Genomic DNA, 19,956 nt, shown 5'->3' with positions numbered 1-19,956 from the left:
CAAAACCGTTTGCACCACGTGAAAGAGCAAGGAAAGCGCTTTCGAACGGTATATAATAAGTGCTATAATGGTGCAAAGCAATAGCCGCTAGAAGGCCCGTCCGCTTTACCTGATGCTGTCCGAATTCATATGTCAGTGTCCGGGAATACAAAATGACGCCTCCTGTAGCGTGCGTGTAACGAACAGCTCTGCAATTTTGTGTGGTTGTTTCTCTACAAGCAAGGTTGCAACGCAGGTAAAAGGGGTTGGGGTTCGTTGCACCAGGGGCTCAGTACGCTTGTCCGATATTCAGGCTGTCCGAAAACACCTGAATGACTCTACCACGGATAGTAGAGTATATACCACGGATACGAACACGCGCTACAACTGTTTGCCGTCACTATTACTAAATGACTACCTAAAAGAATGTGTTTTCAGAGCAATAGTACCTCATAAATCGTATTAGAGAGTGAAGAGCGGAACGCGGAGCTTCGCAGAGCGAGCCCGAGGCTTTGCATGACAGTCTCGCGGTCTCTTTCCAAGAGAAGAGGCTTTTTCAAGACATCGGGCTGCTCTGTGTCCTATACTAAAGCCGTTTCACCGTCCACGAACAGCGCGAGGCGGCTTTCTCAACGCCTGAATTTTTAGTAGCACATCGAGGTCCCGTACTTATTTTATACGTATTGTTTTTGTCTCGGTACTGACGTCACTTGAGTGTAAAGTAAAGAATAATCAAAATTTATTTAACGACAAAAGAAAAGTACGTGCATCAGGAATGCATGACGAAAAATGGTACCGTTCACTCACACCAAAAGTTTACAAATCTCTAACAGCCTTTTTACTATTGGCTTATCGATTTTCAGGCATTAATTAATTAAGTTGTCGTTGATGAGGTACTGTATTCCATTTGTACAGTCCTCTGTGGCTTAGAAAACCGCTATGACACTTGGCAAAAACAAAAAGACATGCAAAAGCTAGTCTCAATCGCGCGGCATGGGCACTTGAAGTTCAGTTTACTGAACTTGAAGTTGTAGCAAAGGCTGTGGCAGGCTCTTCGTGCAATGCTACAATGCCATGAATAACGCTGTAGTCTCTGACGTCACACTTGATTCGTTCCGTCTGTACTCTAAAAGAAGTCAGTCTGAGTCATGGATCAATGCTGACTTTGCCATGCAGTACGGCTTACTCGCTTCACTTCAAACCTGTCAGCGACACGTCCTTTAGCTTCACGATTGTTTGCTGCACCAAAAGCGTTCCTCTCATGCCCTTACCCACCACTAGCACGATGCGAGGAACTTTAGAAAGGCGTCTAAGAAAAATGTTGACTGTATGCTTGTCTGCAAAGAATTCCATAATTAATTAATTAATTAATTAATTAATTGCTTAAAAGTTTTCTAACCCCTTTCACTGTTTTCATTGGTTAGTGTGACTATCATCGCAAGACTGTTGACGTCTACATGACGAAGTTCATCTTCACACTGGTGCAACAGCTTAATTAAAAATAATAAATTAATTATTTAATTAATTGGTGCAAATACTAGAAACGTTCTTACTTGATCGAATATATTGGGTTTAAAAACGTGACAGTTTTTCGGCACTTCGTTAAATTTGGTGTTCTCATTAGGCCTACTCAACGAAATTTTCAGACAAAAATCTTGTTCTTTCAGGTAGGAGAGGTGAAGATGGCACGCCGTCTGAAAATTGCTGCCCGTCAACTCTTCGTACATTTTTCGATAGCCTGAAATACACAGTGCATCATAATAAGAGTCGGGGATGACCTAGCTTTCACTGACTTCATCTTCATCCCAACTCTGACCATCGATTCCTTCAATAGAGTTCGCTAATCCAGAATCAGTATTACGAATTATTGCAAAAAAGAGATCGCGATCGTCAAGAATCCTCCTACTGAAAAAGTCTAGAATAAAAGAAAGAATAGTTTTCATCATGTAGAGGTACAATAACCGAGACCGTTAGGTGGAAGCCGACATCCCGGGCCGTATGTCCACATAAGACCAACGAACGCAAAGAGAAAACCGGCAGACAAGACGACAAAATTCGCAATACGCGTCCATTCCAGCGACGATCCACCGGAATAGACGCATTCGACAGTGACATTCATCGACGGCTTGGTCACTACCAAATCACACGTGAACACGGAGACCATTGGATTGGCGTCGAAGAAGAGCACAAAGAATACTAAAGCGGACGCTGTAAGCACGATCTGAGCAACGAGCTTTGTAATGTACAATCCGAGCATGCGACGCGAATAGATGTCCCATTTGATTGATGCATACAATTTCGGAATCTTTCGCTCGTTTGTCTGCCCGAATCTCAAGTGTTCACGAGTCAAGGAATCGACGGTCGGCGAAAAAGCTCGTAAATGTGGGCGCGAAGGCGCGGTTCCACAAGAGCGATGGCGCGTAAATTAGGATTCCCTGAAGAGCGAGGACGTAGGAGAACACTTTGGTCGGGCCCAAGTGACGGCTCGAACACCACTTGTTGACGAAATCCGCCTGAGCTTCTGAGCTAGATTCGATGTCGCTGCAGGAGGCGCCGCGGACGAAAGAAATTCGCCTCCAAACGCTAAGGCGGAGAGTAAGCCCGAAGCAACTGCCGCGTATCGGATGACGACGTCGAAGAAGAGTTCGCTGTGACGCTGTGGCCTGTCTGAGTTAGGCAACGACAGAGAGGAGACGTACGCCGCCATGATGAAGAAGTTGATACGGGAAAGAAGCGCGCGACAACTGCTCTCAGGCTGCTGCATACAGAGTTGCCAAGGGTGAAAGGGTGTTGGGCGTGAGATTTGTGCGCGCGCGAAGCGCGCGTAAAAAATTTATTGACCACGCCCCCTTAAAAGAGAGCCACGCCTACTAAAAACCTTTTAAAAGAGAGCCACGCCCACCCAAAATAGTGCAAACGTACGGACTAATTGAACGTAACGCGGGTGTATACCACCTAGAAGAGGATTTCTAGTACCTTATTCAACCAGGACTACAGTATAAAGGATAAAAATGGTAAAAATTTCCTTCGTCAAACTATTTTTTGGCAGGCGTGAGAAAAGCGTTGGGCGGGCGTGAGTGCGTGAGACAATGGCTGAGGCGTGAGACTCACGCCTTAGGCGTGAGACTTGGTAGGTCTGCTGCATACGCATACGTAACTGCATACGTGCTGCATGCGTGTAGACCAGAGTCTCTATATACGGCTCTGGTGTAGACTCAACACAAACGTCACACTCGAACCCTATCCCTTATAAGGTCCGTGCTCGAACTAACGGTCACTTACTAACACAGAATGCCCCACCATCAGTTGAATTTCAGATCATGTTCAGATACCCCCGCTGTACCTTCTTCAGCTTGTGGAGCGCTTGTAGACACTGACAGGGCCTCAAGACCTGACGTCTTCACAGCCCTCGAGAAGTCGTGTACGCCGTCATGACCAGCGATTGGCTGACGTTCGCTGCAGACTTCGTGCAATGCTACAATGCCATGAATAACACTGTAGTCTCTGACTCGACATTTGATGCGTTTAGTCCGTACTCTAAAAGAAGTCGATCAATGAATACCGACATTGCAATACAGTAACGACTTACTCGCTCCACTTCAAACCCGCCAGCGACGCCCTCTCTAGCTCCACGATTGTTTGTCGTGCCAAAAGCGTTCCTCTCACGCCCTTGCCTATCACCAGTATAATGCGAGGAACTTTAGAAAGACGTCTAACAAAAATGTCGATTGAATTCTTGTCTGCAAACAAACAATTTCCACATGAATGGATTTTTATTTGCCTAATTACAAAAAGGTGCCAACCCCTTTCACTGTTTCCATTGGTTAGCGTGACTATCATTGCAAGGCTGTTGACATTTACATCACAAAGTTTATCTTCACACTGGTGCAAGAGCTTAATTTATAAATTATTTTACGAGTGCAAAAGTAAATACTGTAACATTATTTCTTACTTGATCAAATATGTTGGGTTGAAAAATGTGACAGTTTCTTGGTACTTCAAATTGAGTGCTCTCAAGCCCCTTCATCAAAATTTTCAAACAACCATCTTGTTGTCTCAGGTAGGAGAGGTGAATGCGGCATGCCGTCTGAAAACTGCTGCTCGTCAGATCTTCGTACATTTTTTCGATAGCCTGAATGCACAATACATATTAAAAAGAGTCAGGGTGACCTCGTTTTCACTAACTTCATCTTCATTCCAACTCCGACCATCGATTCCTTCAACAGAGTTCGCTAGTCCAGAATCTGTATTACGAATTATTGCAAAGAAGAGATCACGGTCATCAAGAATCCTCCTACGGAAAGAGCCTAAAATAAAAGACATGTATCACATAGTTTCGATCATAGGTAACATTGAGACCGTTTGGTGGAAGCCGACATCTCGGGCCAAATGTCCATATAAGGCCCACACATGCAAAGATGAAACCCGCAGACAAGACGATAAAATTTGCACTACGTGTCCATTGTAGCGACGAACCAGCCGGAAAGATGCATTCAACTGTGACGTTCAACGACAGCTTATCCAAGTCACACGTGAACGCGGAGAGTAAATGATTGACGTTGAAGAACAGCACAAAGAAAACTAAAGCGGAAAGTGTAAGCACGACCTGAGCAACGAGTTTTGTAATGTACAATCCGAGCATGCGGCGCGAATAGATGTCCCATTTGATCGATGCATACAATTCCGGAATCATTCGCTCGTCTGCCGATCCAAATCTCAACTGCCACCGAGAAATAGAATCGACGTCGGCGAAAAAACTCGTAAATCTGGCGGCGAAGGCGCGATTCCACAAGAGCGACGGAAAGTAAATTAGGATCCCCTGAAGAGCCAGGACATAAGAGAACACTTGGTTGGGGCCCAGGTGACGGTTAGAACACCACTTGTTGATGAAAGCCGCCTGAGTTTCGGAACCAAAAGTGTCGCTGCAGGAGACGCCGCGGAAGAAAAAAAGCTCGCCTCCAAGCGATAAGGCGGACAATAAACCCGAAGCAACGGCCACGTATCGGATGACGACGTCAAAGAAGAGGTCGCTGTGACGCCGTCGCCTGTCTGAATCAGGCACTGACGACGGAGAGGAGATGTCCATCCTGTACGTCGCCATGATACGATGATCGAAAGTATGGTATAGAAGCCGCCCTCTATTAGACGCCTCTCATCCATATAGACGCCGCCCTCCATTAGACATAAAGAGAAAAGCATGAGTATATAACACCGCAAAAGAGTGTTGCGTCTCATACCTTGTCTTGTAAAATAACGCACTTTGAGTTGAAAAAATAAACGCCGCCACGCCCCCTTCCTATCTGAGAAAAGGCGGCTTCTATTAGGGTAAATGTGTTACCGTACGTACGACTCTACGAGAAGGTCACACTCGAAGTCTAGTGGTCTGCTCGCCACTCTGGTTCTTCTTTTAGCTGAACTTCAGATACTCCCACGGTACCTTCTTCAGCTTGTGGAGCGCTTGTAGACAGAGCTTCAAGACCTAAGTCAGCCAAAGCTTGCAGCACTTCCTCTTCTTCCTTCTCCTGCCCCTCGTAGTTGCACCCAGTGTAGCCATTGTGTGATTTGACGTAGTAGAGAAATCTAGCACAAATTATGGACTACATAAAATAGAGAAACCAAACCTAGATGTACTTTCGCCAGTATTCGTCTCTGCTTAGGAGATGAGGATTTCCAATGACGATGCACAGACACTTTGCCCTTGTAATCGCAACGTTGAATCTCTGCATCAAATATTTAACATCAGTGCAACGGCAAAATAATCGTACCCACCTTTGGATTGCTCAAAAAACCAAGCCGGAATTCTTGATCAAGAGACAAGTAGTCCGGATTGCTCCTGACCGTAGAGATGATGATCACGGATCGCTCCTGACCTTGGAACTCTTCGACAGATCCCACTTTAACGTGACCCAGACGCCGCTTTCGAAACAACTCTGTCATCTTAATGACCTGCAGAAGGAACCAATATAGGTACTGTATAACATATATCATGCAGTGTACCTGTTTTCTGTAGGGAGATATGACGCCAACTGCTTCCGGGTTCTGCAAATCTAACTTACACGCACCTCTGGTGTCTCGAAGACGCTCCACGTATTTCAAAATGCAATTGATTTCTTCGGGATTAAAAAAGGATGGGTTGTCGCCCTCCTGTTTCTCTTCGCCTTCCACGCCGTGAAAGATGACGGGGAATCCTTTCTGGGGCAAATGCTCCCACTGGCTCAACTTCTCTCGCAGGATTTCGTCGGCTTTTGGCTCCAATTCGTTGTCGTAAAAAATTTTGTTTGGTACATGAAGAATGGCCGGATGGGTGCGATAGTTCTCGACTAACTTCGTCACCATGGGACCCCCCTTCTGATCCTTCATCAATCTTTCTAGCAAAGACTTTTGAAGGCCGTACTTAATGGCAATAGGAGATCGAAGAACGGGACCCAATTGCTCTGGATCTCCAGCTAAAACCAGCTGAGTGTTATCAGGATCTAGAAGTCCCGCAATGGGAATGAGGCATTCGGCTTCAACGGCTTGACCGGCTTCGTCAATGAATATATGAGTAAAGAATCCTCTTTTAATTATGTTTCTTGCAGTGACGAGTCTACACCAAGTCTATTCAGAAATGTCACTTATATGTACATATACGTACCTGGCTGATGTAATCAGCGTACAGATGACGACACGAGCGTGCCAAACCTGATCTGTAGTCGCGTCAGAATGCGAATACTCCTATGAAAGCAACTGCATGCAGCTGGGCTTTATAATTCGCTATTAATCCTAGTACCGCAATTGCTTCGGGCACGTCCTCCTTCGATCTGCTTGCCGCGTTGATTCGAACGATTTCCGACTTGGAAATACTCATACCCGACTGCGCGTTCGTCAGTCTTTCGCACAGTAGATCGGCAGCCGTATTTGACGGAGCACAGGCAAGAATACGACTGCGCTTTACGCATTGAAGCACCTACATGCAGAAGCCGACGTCGAATGGGAAAGCTTCATTGCAGTACTCTAGCATACCTGCTTGATTGTTTCCACTGTGGTGACTGTCTTGCCCGTTCCGGGAGGCCCAAATAGTAGATAAGGAGCCGGTCGCGAGCGGCCGTAAACGATGTCAAAAACAGCCTTTTTCTGACGCTTGTTGCCTTCAATATTTCGACTAAATAACCTTCACGAACACAACGTTTCCCAAAATACTGTAATCGTCCAAATTGATTTTGCACTCACCTGATGTCGCAGCACAAATCGAAGCACTCGTTTCTAGGCGTGCCGACCGTCGGAAACAAGACGGATTTCAATTTTGGCACTTTTCCAACCGTATCCACAGCGCGTTGTTGAAGCTGGATAGGAAGGCGGCCGAACGTGAAGCGAACCTTGACTTTCAATCCAGTTATATACCTGCGGTGAAACCTACGCACGCGATAACCATTCAACTACGCACTCAAAACGCATTGGACTGCTGTGTACCCGTCACTGAATTGAAGATACACTTCGTCTTTTTCGACTTTATGAACAAACCCTTGATACCGACACTGTTGTTCGAAAGAAGGACAAGTGACGTAGATTTTGTCCCCTTTGAGCAAGGAGGGACGTTTCTCAGCTAATCCTGGAACCTGCAAACACACACACGCACGTGCAGTTCCTCTAAAGTGTTTGCAGGCCATTCACTACCTTAAGTCCCAAGTATCTTCCTCCCTCTCTTGGGGCGAGCGTTACGGCCTGCATATCATAGCGTCTAATGTCAATGCACATTTGATGTTCTTCGCAGGCAATCAAAGTCGCAAAGACGTCTTCGTAGTTTTCTGCAAGATCCTGCGTTAGACGGTGTCGCAACAAAGCCGAAGGCTTGTCGGTGTCGATAACGCCATCTCGTAGAATTTCATCAAATTTGTACTTTAGAGTGTCTTTCTTCACCATTGGCATATTAGAACGCCTGGAATCAATAGACAGTCACATGCACGTGTCTGAATACCGGTATTTATCTTACCCCGCGTCAAGGATCGGACGTCGGCCTTTCTCCTTTCTGCCGATCTTTTCGTCATCTCTGGAGAATCGTTCTCGCGTGCGAACGAACTTTTGCTTGGGCTCCAGCTCCTTTGCAACGGCACTTTGACACTGACCTTTGATGAGACGTATGATGTAGAATTTCCGCTCCGTTTCGAGATGTCGAAGTGCAAAGACGAGCACGTTGTTCAACGAAACGCCGGCCGTCGACGGTCGATAAGTGCACTCAACTGTGTGTTCGCGTCTAGGGCGTATCGACGTAGCGATTCCGCTGAAGTCGTTGTCAAGACAAAAATCTGGCTTTTTTCTTAGAAAGGCGCAGTCAACCAATTCGACTGCCTGCATCGGTGACGTATTGACAATATGAATAGTTTGAGTAAGTGACTCTTCGCCTTCATTCAGCTCAAACAGCATTCGTCCTTGGCCACCGGAATCAGCGCGGGAAAAAATCCTAACGTCTCCTTTGTTTTGCATCAGCCGGTGTCTATAAAAAAGACAACTCAAAGTGCATCTACTTTAAAAGCAGAAGTATAAACCTGTTCCTCCTCAATTGACTTGTTACGGACTTGAACATGGCTGCACGCTCTCGAGATGACATAGTGGAAGTTGAAGCCGGCGTCGGCGTTGCCAGTGGTGTTGCCAGTGGTGTTGCCAGTGGTGTTGCCAGTGGTGCAAGCGGTTTTCGTGTCATCGCTTTGCGTTCTTGAGAGAATATTGAAACTGGAGTATGGGTCGTTGTTGGTTTACGTGGCGATGGCTGCTTTGGCACGGGATGCTTAGATGAAGCCACCGCCACCCGATCGCCTTCCGGGTGCAGAGAAAAAACCGGAAGAATGATGTATCGCGTCATTGACTTTTCAACTTTCTCTTGAATGACTTTACTGCTGAGCAACAATGTCTGGTATTGGTGAGCAGTATAGACTTTGCTGTACGAATTCTCTCGTTTGATGAAGATTTCGTGAGCTCGCGTGATGTGAACAGAGGATATGGCTTTTCTGCAGCCATAACTTTCCACAAGGAAACGATGAAAACGCTTAACTTCGTCGTGATCGATGCAAGTGGTATCGCCAATATGACTAATAAGAAGACAAATGTTATTAGACAATTATTCAAATACACTCTAATTCAATTTAACAGGCGAGGACCAAAATCTCTTTCGTTCTCGCCAGAAGCCCTTTTTCAAACTTTAGGAATTGTCTATGGAGCGATTAATTGAATGCAGTCAATGCATCAAAGAAACTCGCTTTCGTTTCGGGACACGTGAACAAAGCATGGCATTCAGATACCAATATGATGTCATCTATCGCTGACTACGCAGTTACCTCTGCTCTTTCGGTCGCCTAGCCTCAACACTGGCACTTTTCACCGTTTCTTCATCTGCGTTCTGCTGTTGATTTTCGCCCATTGTCCAATCGGAAGCAGGACGAATGCAGTAGATGGCTTTTTCTCGTCTTCCTCGTCTCCTGATGCCTTTACACTGCATCAGAAGTCGTCTGTATTGATCGGTGAACAACACCCTTTTCGTTTCTTGACCGACTCGAACGCTGTACTCTTTCCTCGCTTGGCCCAATTCGGGGTAACTCAAGCCGTTATCGACACCATAGCGATCGAGGAGAAAGCGATGAAAGCGTCGGGCCTCGGGAGCATTTTTTTCAAAATAGGGCGATCCGCTTGCCATGCTGCCGAGGCGTCGAAAGCGTGGTGATTGACTATGCTCGGAAAAACGCGCATGATCACTACAGTCATCCTCAATTACGCAAAGTGAGCTTCTCCCACGTTTTTCCGTCTTCCGGTGACCTTTGACTGCTTTATGAGCTCTCGATTGAAGGGAAACGAGAGCGAAACGTCGTGCGAAACGCCGTTGGGCGAGCCTACATTCGGGGTCTCGGAATTTGAATCACTGCGCGGGAATCTACTGGCCACTGTCGAAAGAAGAAAATGGAATAGACGGGATCATAGAATAACTTCTTGTTTATTGCCTTGGCCTAAAATCCAGTAGAGACTTAAACACAATCCAAACAAAGCAAATGCTGTCATATACACTTACATTGCCAAAAACATATTTCTAAAGCAGTTCAGCTATTGCACCACTGAAAAGCATTCTGAAACATTCTGAGCCAAGGCGACGTCTTCAGACTGCGTCTCCAATCGTTTGGCATCCATGGCCACTGCCACGTCAAAGCCGTCCTCTCAGGATGAGGCATTATAGCGAGGAACCTTCCATCAGAGGAGCACATCGCCGCTATACCCAACGGCGACCCGTTCGGATTCAAAGGATACGTCATAGTAGGCTCAGCATCGTCATCGACGTACACCAGAGGCACCTCTCTCCTATCCACCGCTTCTCGAGCCATTTTCCCCTCGCGAAATTCCGCCCGCCCTTCGCCGTGCGCCACCCACACGCCCAGAGCGGACCCTTCCATCCCGCGCAGCATCATCGACTCGCTTGCAAGAACCTTAACGGTAACAAAACGCGACTCGTATCGTTCGGACGCGTTGTGCGTGAAGACGACGTCGCCGATCCAACCCAAGAGACCCATCAGCTGACACCCGTTGCAGACGCCCAACGCAAACGTATCGGATCGCGCGCGAAATCGATCCACTTCGTCGCGCGCCGTCGCGTTGAAGCGCAGCGTCGCCGCCCAGCCTTTCGCCGAGCCGAAAACGTCCGCGTAGCTGAACCCGCCGACGAAGACGACGCCGCGAAACGCGTCCAATCGCGTCGCGCCCGAGCACAGATCGGACGTCGTCACGTCCCAGACGTCGAAACCGGCGAGACGCAGAGCGACGGCCATCTCGCGATCGCCGTTACTGCCCTCCTCGCGTACGACAGCGACACGCGGCGAAGCGAAATCGCTTCGCGGCGGACGACCCAACGGCACGTCGGGATCGTAGACGAGTCGATAAGGCGGCGAGCGACGGCAGCGCAATCCGGAACGCTCCTCGTCGACGCAGACGGGATTGCATTGGAGTCGATCGAGTTGAAAGCTCGTCGCTTCCCAGACGTCGCGTAGGGTCGTCACGTCGTCGCGAAGCACGATGACGTCACCGACGTCGACGCGAACTTCGGTAGACGCCGTCGTAGATTGGCCGAGAACGTGGCACGGCACGCCGACGCCTGTATACTCGGTGACGATATCGAAAGCGTCGGATGGAAAGACTTCGAGAACGAGACCGAGTTCTTCGGAGAAGAGAACACGAAGTATAGCGTCGAGGGAGGATTTTTCGACTGCTGGGACGGTGACGGAGACGCCGCAATTGCCGGCGAAGGCCATTTCGAGAATACAGGTGACGAGTCCACCGTCGCTTATGTCGTGACCGGCGACGACGAGTCCTCTTTGGATGAGCTCCTGCGTCTTGTTGAATCCGTTCACTAGCAAATCGGGGTCGTCCAAATCGGGGCACTCGTCCCCGATCTGGCCGTAAACCTGCGCTAAAGCCGTGCCGCCGAGACGCCGTCGCGTCGAACCGAGATCGACCCAGAGAAGCGTTCCGTCGCTCAGCTTGAGATCTGGAGTCACCGTCGCGAGTATGTCGGGACAGGTAACGTAGGCGGAGACGACGAGAGCGCCGGGCGCTTTCACCGTCTCGGCGCCCACTCGAGCTGCCATGCTCAGCGAGTCTTTACCGCCGTCGACGGCGACGCCGAGTCGGGCGAGCGTCGAACACATCGCTTCGCAGGCGTCGTAGAGCGTCGCTCCTTCGCCGGGTAGTTTCGCCGGCCACATCCAATTCGCGCTGCACTTGACGTCGCCGAGACGCGACGTGCGCGCGAAGACCAAATTCGTGAGGGCTTCGGCGACGGACATGCGAGCGCCGGCCGCCGGATCGACGAGAGTCTTGATCGGTTGTTCGCCGATTGCCGTCGCGGCGCCGACCGTGTCGAAGTGAGATAGAGCGACGACGGCAACGTCGGCGAGAGGAGTGTGCAGGGGACCGACACACTGTTGCTGAGCAACGAGACCGCCGACACTTCTATCCACCTAGAGAAAAGAGCATTTGGGAAGATATTAGATAAGGAAAGAGTTTGACTAGCTCCGTGTGTTTAAGGTGGGTATACAAACTTTGAACGGTACCTTAGTTGTTAGATAGCGTTTGCTAGCGACGGAAGGAAGTCTCAAGACGCGATCCAGTGCTTCTCTCACTGCCAATGGCTCAGGAAGCGTTAGCGGTTTCAGAGGAATGCTCTTCCGTTCAAAATCAAACACCTACAATAGATATGCATTTTTTCCCGATCCACTTTCTTGTTCCTTACGTACTTTTCTTGGCATTGATCCCAGTACCCACTCCAATTTCAAATCGACCGGTTTCTCGTCGCCGTCCTCCAGCACGATTTTTCCGTCGCCCGTCACGACACCGACAAAATCGACGGGCACTTTCTCGCGCTTGCAAATCGCTTCCAAGACGTCCTTGTCGTCGGATCGGACCAACAACGCATTGCTCTCCTGATACTCGGCACCCCATATCTCCAAGGGAGAAAGAGTCGGATCGCCGAGGCGGAAATTCTCGAGCTTAATCACGGCACCAGCCGGCTCGACAATCTCCTTCAAAACGTTTCCTAAAAAGGGTCAAGTTTGAACTGAGGCCCCTTTTCAGAGGTCGAGAAGCTGACATAAAAACCGTGCGCTACACTCATCTAGATTATTGAATTATCTAACCGTGGGACTAGCTAAATATTTCTATCTGCCCCCCTCTGACCGTTTCCTCCCGCTCCTTGATCATGGATTGAGCATATGGGATTTCTCTCTCTCAATTCGATGCATGCTCGGATAGCTCGATTGACTTTCTGCTCCATTTCTGCATCTCCTCGCTGCACGGCACCGAAGTCCAGCTCCTCCTCGTTGTCTCCTTGCACCACGACGGACGAGGCGGCGCCTCCACCGACGCCAATACGATAAGCCGGACCACCAAGCTTAACAACCTAAAACGACCAACTGTACATAGTGTCGGAATATGAAGCAACCCCGTAGAGTGTTAAAACCCTCGCAAACCGTCACCGTTTCTAATGGCTTACCTCCATGCCTCGTTCTGGCTTCTCCTTTTCGACATGCTGCGCTTCCATGGATCCAATTCCTCCGCTAAACATGATCGGCTTCACCCACTCCCTTCTCGTTCCATCGCAGAGCGTCAACCCGAACGACCGAGCGAATCCGCACAGCACCGGCTCCCCAAACTTATTCCCATAGTCGGACGCGCCGTTACTCGCCTCGATAGCCACGTCGAGCGGAGAAGCAAAATTATTCGGATATAAATAAGCCGGATCTTCCCAAGGCAATTCATAGCCTAAAAGAAAAACCTTAATGTTCTGTACAGTATATGAGGAAAATACCCATTTCTTCTCTAACCTGGTATGTGAAGATTTCCAAAGCAATAACCGGCCGTTCCGGCAATCACGTGCGCACCTCGTCCGACGCACTGAACGTCTCGTATGCGTCCACCGGTTCCCGTCGTCGCGCCGGGAAACGGCGCAACGCCCGTGGGGAAATTATGCGTTTCGGCCGTGAAAACGACGTGACGTCGCGCCGGCGAACCGAACGCTTCGAAACGACTCGATTCGTGAGGTCGTTCCGGTTGAAAAATCGTGACGTCATAACCGTCAATAGCGCTACTATTATCGGAAAAGGCAATGACGTTATTCGCGTTGCTATGCGACTGCGTCTCGACGACCATTTTCATGAGACTCGTCGATTTTTCCTCGCCGTCGATTCGGACGCGTCCGCGAAAGAGCCAGTGGCGCGAATGTTCGCTATTCGACTGCGCCAAGTCGAAGCATTCGACGCGAGTCGGATTGCGACGTATCGTGTCGCGAAACAGGGTCGTATAGTGATTCAAGTCCCATTCGTCGAAGGCGAGACCCATTTGACGATTGGCCGCTTCCAATGCGTCGCGTCCTTCGGCGAGAACGTCGATTTTTCCCGACGGGGGCCCCCTTTCTTTTGTCTTCGGGGTGAAGTCGGTGATCGGGGTCATGTAGCGGCATTCGGTCATGCGATCGTGTAGAGAGCGCGCGATTCGTCGCGTTTCGTCGTCGCTGAACGGTTCGTTTGGGTCGGTTGGCGCGATGACGTATCGATGCGAGCGTTCGATGCGTTCGATCGCCTCCTGGCCGATCGCGTGGCAAATCGATACGGCGTTCGTCGAGAACGCCGTGCAGAAATTCAAGCGGGGCCCGAATTCCATTAGGTGCGAGCTCGCTGGGTATTGTTCGCGACTTAGGAAAGATGCCGTGTTCAGTTGAGCTTGGTTTGCGAATGCTTGGCTCATGATCCACTTCAGCTTCGACTCGTCGACATTCGCGCCGGATTTTCGAATGCTAACGCTGAAGCAGAGCTCCGTATCGAGTAGCTGAGCACGTGAGCAGCCTTTAGTCGATATTTTCGACGCCACGAGCGCTCGTTTTCCCTCATTGACGCCGGGATGGACGTAGAAATGAAGGATTCTCGAGTCGGTCGAAGCCGCCATTTTACGCAAAGGCTAGCGCACGCGCGCTTAAACTTTTCGCACATGCAATCTGATGCACACATGCAATCTGATGCACACAATCGTTTTTAAGTTTTTAGTTTTTCAGTGGTACATGCTAAATTCTTCTTTAGGATGAGCAAATTTATTGCGAACTAGGAATGTCGCTAGTAACTGAGAAACCTAAGAATGAATACAGTCTCCTATATGCAGCAGACATAACATATAAAAGTAGCCTAACCTTATCAGGAGAATCTTCATGTACGGCGTGACCACACTGTGGCAAGACGTGCATTTCAAACTTTCCTAGCAAACGTCATTGGTAGTGTACTCCTTGCTACTAGAAAGGTGACTGACCTTGCATTTGACCAATAGTTAAATCCTTGTCCAAACGGTCTACCCCTAGAAACGAGAGTACCAGGTAGAATAAAAAATACGACAAAAGCAAAAGAGTAACCTGCCAAAAGAAGAAGTTTAGCAACAGAACAGCTAAGAAACAGTTTTGACAGCCCCTTGAACCAGCCTTCAATGACAGACAAACAGCTCATAATTTGTTATTTGTTTGCTTGCTTCTTACCTTCCCAGTGAGGCTGCGTTTTTGACAAGTCAATCCTCCACGTATAAGCAGGAGCAGGTCTTGCTGTATTCTAAGAATCACTTCACACTTACTAAAAAATCGTCACGTCAATTCATTACCTCCAACAGACTTTTTTCTTTGACTTCTTCTTTCTTCTCATTTTCTACTACAGATCCCCTTTTCTCTTCTTGCTCTTCCTGTATGGTATCAACAGATGACGTAGAAGCAGTAGATTCAGATGTGCTCAGTTTTTCCTCGTCACTAATTCTAAATAAAATCTAAACCTATTATTATTATTAGATTAATTAAAAAGGAGAACCTCCGAAGTTGCGTTGGCACGGAAACGCAAGCAGACTCAGCAGAACGCGTCTGTCCTGCCCTGACACTTTAAAAAAGAATAACATAGTCAATTACTCCCACTCCAAAAAAAAGCCAACCTCCACTCAATAGCCTGTTCTTGACTTCTGAAAGATTTTGGTCTTCCTTTCAAAAAACTTTGCATCGACGAAAGAGCCTCCATTGCAGATCCTTAGAAGACGTAATGTAAATAGAGGCAACTACTTCACTTGCTGTCTTACCTTCAACCACGTCAATCACAACAAGACCAACTATTGAAGGAATCAATTTTCGCGCAGCGGCGTGAACAGCAATAGCCCCTCCCATGCTAAGGTAATTCCCATTTTGCACAAGTCAAGTTTTCAAGAGAGCTGCACCTGTGTCCAACTAAAACTATAGAAGGTGGAGATGAATCTTTCCATAGGGCTTCAACAATAGCACCAATGTCACTAGGAAAAACTCTTTTGACGAATGCGTGATTACGTCATCGTCTCTTTATATACCGAGCTTGGGATGCCGCTGACAAGTCTTTATTATCAGTAGTTTCTGTAGAACCTATAAATAATTATTTGCATGCATGCCGATTAGTCTCCCCTCTGACTTACCGTGACCTCGTGAATCTATAGCAACAACTTGGCAGTGACATTTTTGCATAAGAAGACTCTAATAAAGAAAGGATACTGTACCAAATATATTCATAATTGATTTTTCAGGGTTTACTGATACTATAGCCCACGTCATTGCCGAATAACCTCCTCCGTGTAAGAATACCAAGGCGGGATCCCCGCTGCCGGAGCAATAAACGCAAAAACGGTGCAGGAAAGAAGTCAAGGATTTTTTTTGCTCTAATTCCAGGTTCTCTGTCTATGGTTCACGGTTTTGGATATGTTTCCGTCAAATTCTACTATTTCTTTTCGTTCGAAGTACTTTTCCCACGAGACAGGAGCATAATTTCGCTTTCTTTTCCTCGGCGGAACAGAACGCGACGAACTGCAGGCGAAAAACTAGCACACGTCGCACATAGAGCATTAAGAGGCATTTACCCGCCGTCGGGAAGACTTGGGAACAGCGGAGGGAGCCGACGTTTTAGCAAATCTTTGTCCATTGATTTTGAGAGTCTGGACTATGGTCCCGGATGATGCTATGACCAAAAATATTTGGTGCATTAATCTCGACCTCATTTTGCAATAGCTTCTTCCTTCTCCTCAACAATTCAATTTGACAAACAAGATAAGAGTGACACAAATTACATACAAGCAAAAACGTCAAAGAGCATAAAGTTCAAAAAAAAAGAGGCCTACAAGTACAAGTAGTCTTGTGTAATGGAAATATGGCGAAGAGAGTATAAAGACTCTTCAGCGAATAAAAATGTGAAAAAGGCCTTTTTGATGACAAGCTCCAGCCGAGTCCGTTTGTAAATAATAACCTTCAGCGTTTGACCAATCAAAGGGTGCCAAAATGTGTCCTCCATTGTTATCAATTTCTATATTACAGTACAATAAAAAGCACTAGCTATTAGATACTTTATAGGCAAGGCTACCGTTCCACACTTCGCGTGCCCAAGCGTATCCATTAGTAACAGCACCAGCAACAAAGGCTTGGTTTTCCTACAGCGCTCACTTTCTTTCAAGTAAAGATTGTCAATTTTAATAGTAAATTTACCCAGGAAAGAGCCATTGGCTTTCCACTAGATTTTTCAGCTCCGTAAAAATGGTATGCCTGAAATCATAATTCGTTCGTCAAACAGAAGTTTTAATCTTGAATAAACAATAATATTTCTGCTTTTACATTGCAGTTGCTTCCAAAGTTGCTTCCAAGCTTTGAGCGAAGAAACTGACTAAAATTGGGACAGCTTCCGGTATCTTTGGAGAAATACATTTGAACAAGGTTGCTTTTTGCTAAAGCGGCAAAAATTTAGAAGCTGCTTTAGTACTTACGTCATACCGCTGTAATCTTTGTATCCAGAAAGCATGACTTCGGTGTAGCTAACATTGCTAGACTCTATTGCTTCGAAAACATCAAAAGCAATTTTCTTGTTTGCGTCTCCAGAATCTAGGCTTGTTATGTGTGCCGTAAATCTAGTTCCTTTTTGCATGTTGTTATCTCCTGATAAATCATCGCGGCTAGAATACAAAAGATTCCATCCGCCGCTGAACGACTCCATATCACAGTAAATTTGAAAAGCTTTTCCTGGTTGCTAATAAAAACAAAACTGTCGGCACTTTCCGGCAACTCTATAGAGTTTCTTATACCATAGAAGGATTTATCCACCTCACTCCAGTTGACGATGAAGGCCAGAAGTCTTTGATAGTTTTGCAAGACATACCAGCGGACTCTTCTGCCAATCCTTCACCCCCAAATGATAAAAATAGAGCTGCAAGCAAACATTTCGGAAATGATTCGTGCCTGAGAAACTTTGCAAGCTTAATACTATTTTAGGCTGAATGTGCCAGACATTTACAGTATATTTAAACTATCAGGCAAAGTAGGAATTCCCAAATTTTTACACACAAATTAGTCTATTAATTGAAATGCAATCAGTTTATTCAGAGAAATATAATTACCTTGCAACTGTTTAACTTCTTCCTTCAGTTGACGGACCTCGACGTGAAGATCGTCGCAGAACGTTTTGCAGATCTATTATTTTATTTCATTATAGAAGAGACCGATCAGAGTTCAAAGTGTATAGTACATTGGTGCCGTTGAATGCATCTCCTTTGTCTCCCTAGTAGACACATGCAGAAATTTAATTAACGTTAATTAATTAATAAGCTAGATTATAATCATAGAAGGTAGAAAAGAAAGGTGGGTGTAGGTACGAAGCTAGGGGCAATAACTACCCAAGGAATAACTTTAGGCATTTTGAAAAACACTTTTGAGATTTAATATTTACTACTCGTCCTTGCAAATTTTTTTATGCTGTAGTACCTTTATTCCAGGAGGACCAGGCTGTCCTTTCTCTCCCTTGAACTTGTAGTTAACAAAAAAGAATTTTACCAAACCTAAAGCACTGTCCCTGACCTTTTCGGTGCTTATGCTGCCATTTCTAAGACGATGGTATTCTTCGGGTGACATACAAACGGTTGCACCAGCAGACAAAACGATCTTGGCTTTTTGGGAGCATTCCATTGTGCTGAAACCCGAAGGTAGAAGAAACAGAAAAACCAGAGCCTAAAAAACAGCCGAATGGCTTTGCAAAAGTTTGCCTCAGTGTGTACTGTAAAAATAGCCTGATAGCCAGACTATTTATTACATGGCACGTGACCTAGTTATTGCAAAGGGGTGTGTCACTTGACTTATACTGTAGCCATAGATATATGAGCTCTCATATATCTATGCTGTAGCCCGCGGCTTCGCCTCGGGCAATAAGTCACGCCCCTCGTGCTCTAAATGACATAACGATCATCAGTCAATAACCTATACATATACCGTATTTTACCGAATAGTAGCCACGGCTACTATTTTTTCACATCTACTCTCTAAAACCAAACGTTTTTCTCTAAAGCCGTATTTACCGTAATTTACGTAAAGGGACTCGGAGATATCGAATGTTCAGGGTGCGGATGCATGCCCCCCCCTCGCCGAAAGAGCTACCCTCGACAAAAGGTCTGGGGACGAGGCCGCTAGGTGCGGCTATTATTCGGTAAAATGAAATCACGGATCTTAGAGGAAAGATCCGTGGTAAGATCCGTGGTAACCTGGCAACGACTTGGTTCCTGTACGCCGGAGCTATAGCATCTTTTACGCAAGCAAGCGCCCGCAATTCGTTACGCTAAGGTTTCGCGTTCAACAGACCTTGAATATCATTCTGCTCAGTCCCAATATTATGCGCAATGCTGCTTGAATGCTTGAACGATCGATACTGATAACTCACCTTCTGCGCAAACGTAATAAAAAGGTAATAATGGAGCTAATAATGGCCCGGTTTGATATGCTAAGTGAGTCTCCTATTTAATCTCTGGTGAGGCACGTTCGAGCAGCGTATGTGTGCGTCGCTGCGAAATCGAAAAGTAGAAGCGACGAATTGGTCGCGAAGTGCATTGTGGGCCCATTCCAGAGACCAGCCTCGCGTAGCCACGCCCTTTTCCCGGGGCTATTGTAGACACTCAATCGCTCACTCCGGTCAGATAATTTGACGTTATAGAGCCGACATATAATACCGTGATTTTACTGACTAAGCGTACTGCCAGAGCAATAAACGCTGAATCTACAGCAACAACTTGGCAGTAAGAAGACTCTAATAAAAAGGATACTAAAATATTCATAATTGATTTTTCAGAATTTACTGCTGTAGCCCACGTCATTGCCGAATAACCTCCTCCGTGTCGGGATCCCCGTTGCCAGAGCAATAAACGCAAAAACGGTGCAGGTTCGTTCGAAGTGCTTTTCCCACGAGATAGGAGCATAATTTCGCTTTCTTTTCCTCGGCGGGACAGAAAGCGACAAACTGCAGGTGAAAACTAGCACACGTCGCACATAGAGCCTTTAGAGGCATTTACCCGCCGTTGGGAAGACTTGACGAAGGGAGCCGACGTTTTGATTTTGAGTCTGGACCATAGATATATCCCGGATGTTGCCGTACCGACGACATCGACCTCATTTTGCAATAGCTTCTTCCT

At 46.9% G+C, this 19,956-nt stretch overlaps 4 protein-coding genes and 1 long non-coding RNA gene across 9 annotated transcripts; all 5 read right to left on the bottom strand.

Annotated features, from left to right (window-relative positions):
- Positions 1-696: 696 nt before the first annotated feature.
- LOC136199869 (uncharacterized) lies at positions 697-2,737 on the bottom strand. The gene is made up of 6 exons (XR_010673219.1): positions 1,948-2,737; positions 1,773-1,894; positions 1,533-1,717; positions 1,379-1,469; positions 1,166-1,316; positions 697-1,105 (listed from the first exon to the last, which is right to left on the bottom strand). It is a non-coding gene; the product is annotated as an uncharacterized lncRNA (long non-coding RNA).
- A 91-nt stretch (positions 2,738-2,828) lies between these two features.
- On the bottom strand, positions 2,829-9,759 carry LOC136199867 (putative helicase mov-10-B.1). Of its 2 annotated transcripts, XM_065990166.1 has the most exons (20): positions 9,742-9,759; positions 9,288-9,674; positions 8,502-9,041; positions 7,949-8,449; positions 7,633-7,894; positions 7,429-7,574; positions 7,189-7,371; positions 6,982-7,129; positions 6,749-6,925; positions 6,614-6,693; positions 5,977-6,565; positions 5,749-5,925; positions 5,611-5,699; positions 5,217-5,559; positions 4,339-5,151; positions 4,165-4,286; positions 3,932-4,111; positions 3,783-3,873; positions 3,569-3,719; positions 2,830-3,516 (listed from the first exon to the last, which is right to left on the bottom strand). In XM_065990166.1, the coding sequence occupies exons 2-14, from the start codon at positions 9,641-9,643 to the stop codon at positions 5,355-5,357; spliced, it is 3,453 nt and encodes a 1,150-aa protein (XP_065846238.1). In that variant the 5' UTR covers positions 9,644-9,674; positions 9,742-9,759; the 3' UTR covers positions 2,830-3,516; positions 3,569-3,719; positions 3,783-3,873; positions 3,932-4,111; positions 4,165-4,286; positions 4,339-5,151; positions 5,217-5,354. The 2 variants fall into 2 exon arrangements, with proteins under 2 accessions (XP_065846239.1, XP_065846238.1); XM_065990167.1 differs by lacking the exon at positions 9,742-9,759 and having other exon boundaries at positions 2,829-3,516; positions 3,769-3,873; positions 9,288-9,691.
- Positions 9,760-9,918: 159 nt separating this feature from the next.
- LOC136199865 (phosphoribosylformylglycinamidine synthase-like) lies at positions 9,919-14,445 on the bottom strand. Its single transcript, XM_065990165.1, has 6 exons — positions 13,311-14,445; positions 12,980-13,248; positions 12,664-12,886; positions 12,225-12,523; positions 12,042-12,173; positions 9,919-11,948 (listed from the first exon to the last, which is right to left on the bottom strand). Exons 1-6 carry the CDS (start codon positions 14,425-14,427, stop codon positions 10,041-10,043), a joined length of 3,948 nt encoding a protein of 1,315 aa, XP_065846237.1. The 5' UTR covers positions 14,428-14,445; the 3' UTR covers positions 9,919-10,040.
- Positions 14,446-14,470: 25 nt separating this feature from the next.
- On the bottom strand, positions 14,471-16,456 carry LOC136199868 (protein phosphatase methylesterase 1-like). Its single transcript, XM_065990168.1, has 15 exons — positions 16,381-16,456; positions 16,227-16,327; positions 16,058-16,152; positions 15,943-16,000; positions 15,841-15,892; positions 15,715-15,786; positions 15,580-15,665; positions 15,439-15,529; positions 15,321-15,386; positions 15,121-15,268; positions 15,002-15,071; positions 14,882-14,947; positions 14,782-14,826; positions 14,666-14,730; positions 14,471-14,607 (listed from the first exon to the last, which is right to left on the bottom strand). The coding sequence occupies exons 1-15, from the start codon at positions 16,440-16,442 to the stop codon at positions 14,530-14,532; spliced, it is 1,155 nt and encodes a 384-aa protein (XP_065846240.1). The 5' UTR covers positions 16,443-16,456; the 3' UTR covers positions 14,471-14,529.
- Positions 16,457-16,518: 62 nt separating this feature from the next.
- LOC136199716 (uncharacterized) lies at positions 16,519-19,892 on the bottom strand. Of its 4 annotated transcripts, none has more exons than XM_065990004.1 (14): positions 19,837-19,892; positions 19,624-19,784; positions 19,212-19,574; positions 19,036-19,145; positions 18,359-18,723; positions 18,266-18,301; positions 18,030-18,062; positions 17,902-17,974; positions 17,590-17,711; positions 17,282-17,534; positions 17,126-17,235; positions 17,000-17,056; positions 16,878-16,944; positions 16,519-16,820 (listed from the first exon to the last, which is right to left on the bottom strand). In XM_065990004.1, the coding sequence occupies exons 5-14, from the start codon at positions 18,464-18,466 to the stop codon at positions 16,693-16,695; spliced, it is 987 nt and encodes a 328-aa protein (XP_065846076.1). In that variant the 5' UTR covers positions 18,467-18,723; positions 19,036-19,145; positions 19,212-19,574; positions 19,624-19,784; positions 19,837-19,892; the 3' UTR covers positions 16,519-16,692. The 4 variants fall into 4 exon arrangements, with proteins under 4 accessions (XP_065846076.1, XP_065846073.1, XP_065846074.1 ...); XM_065990001.1 differs by having other exon boundaries at positions 18,359-18,508; positions 19,133-19,145; XM_065990002.1 differs by having other exon boundaries at positions 18,777-19,574.
- Positions 19,893-19,956: the final 64 nt, after the last annotated feature.

Source organism: Oscarella lobularis, chromosome 1 (assembly GCF_947507565.1).
Source record: "Oscarella lobularis chromosome 1, ooOscLobu1.1, whole genome shotgun sequence".
Taxonomy (NCBI): domain Eukaryota; kingdom Metazoa; phylum Porifera; class Homoscleromorpha; order Homosclerophorida; family Oscarellidae; genus Oscarella; species Oscarella lobularis.
This window is presented reverse-complemented; position numbering and strand designations above follow the sequence as displayed.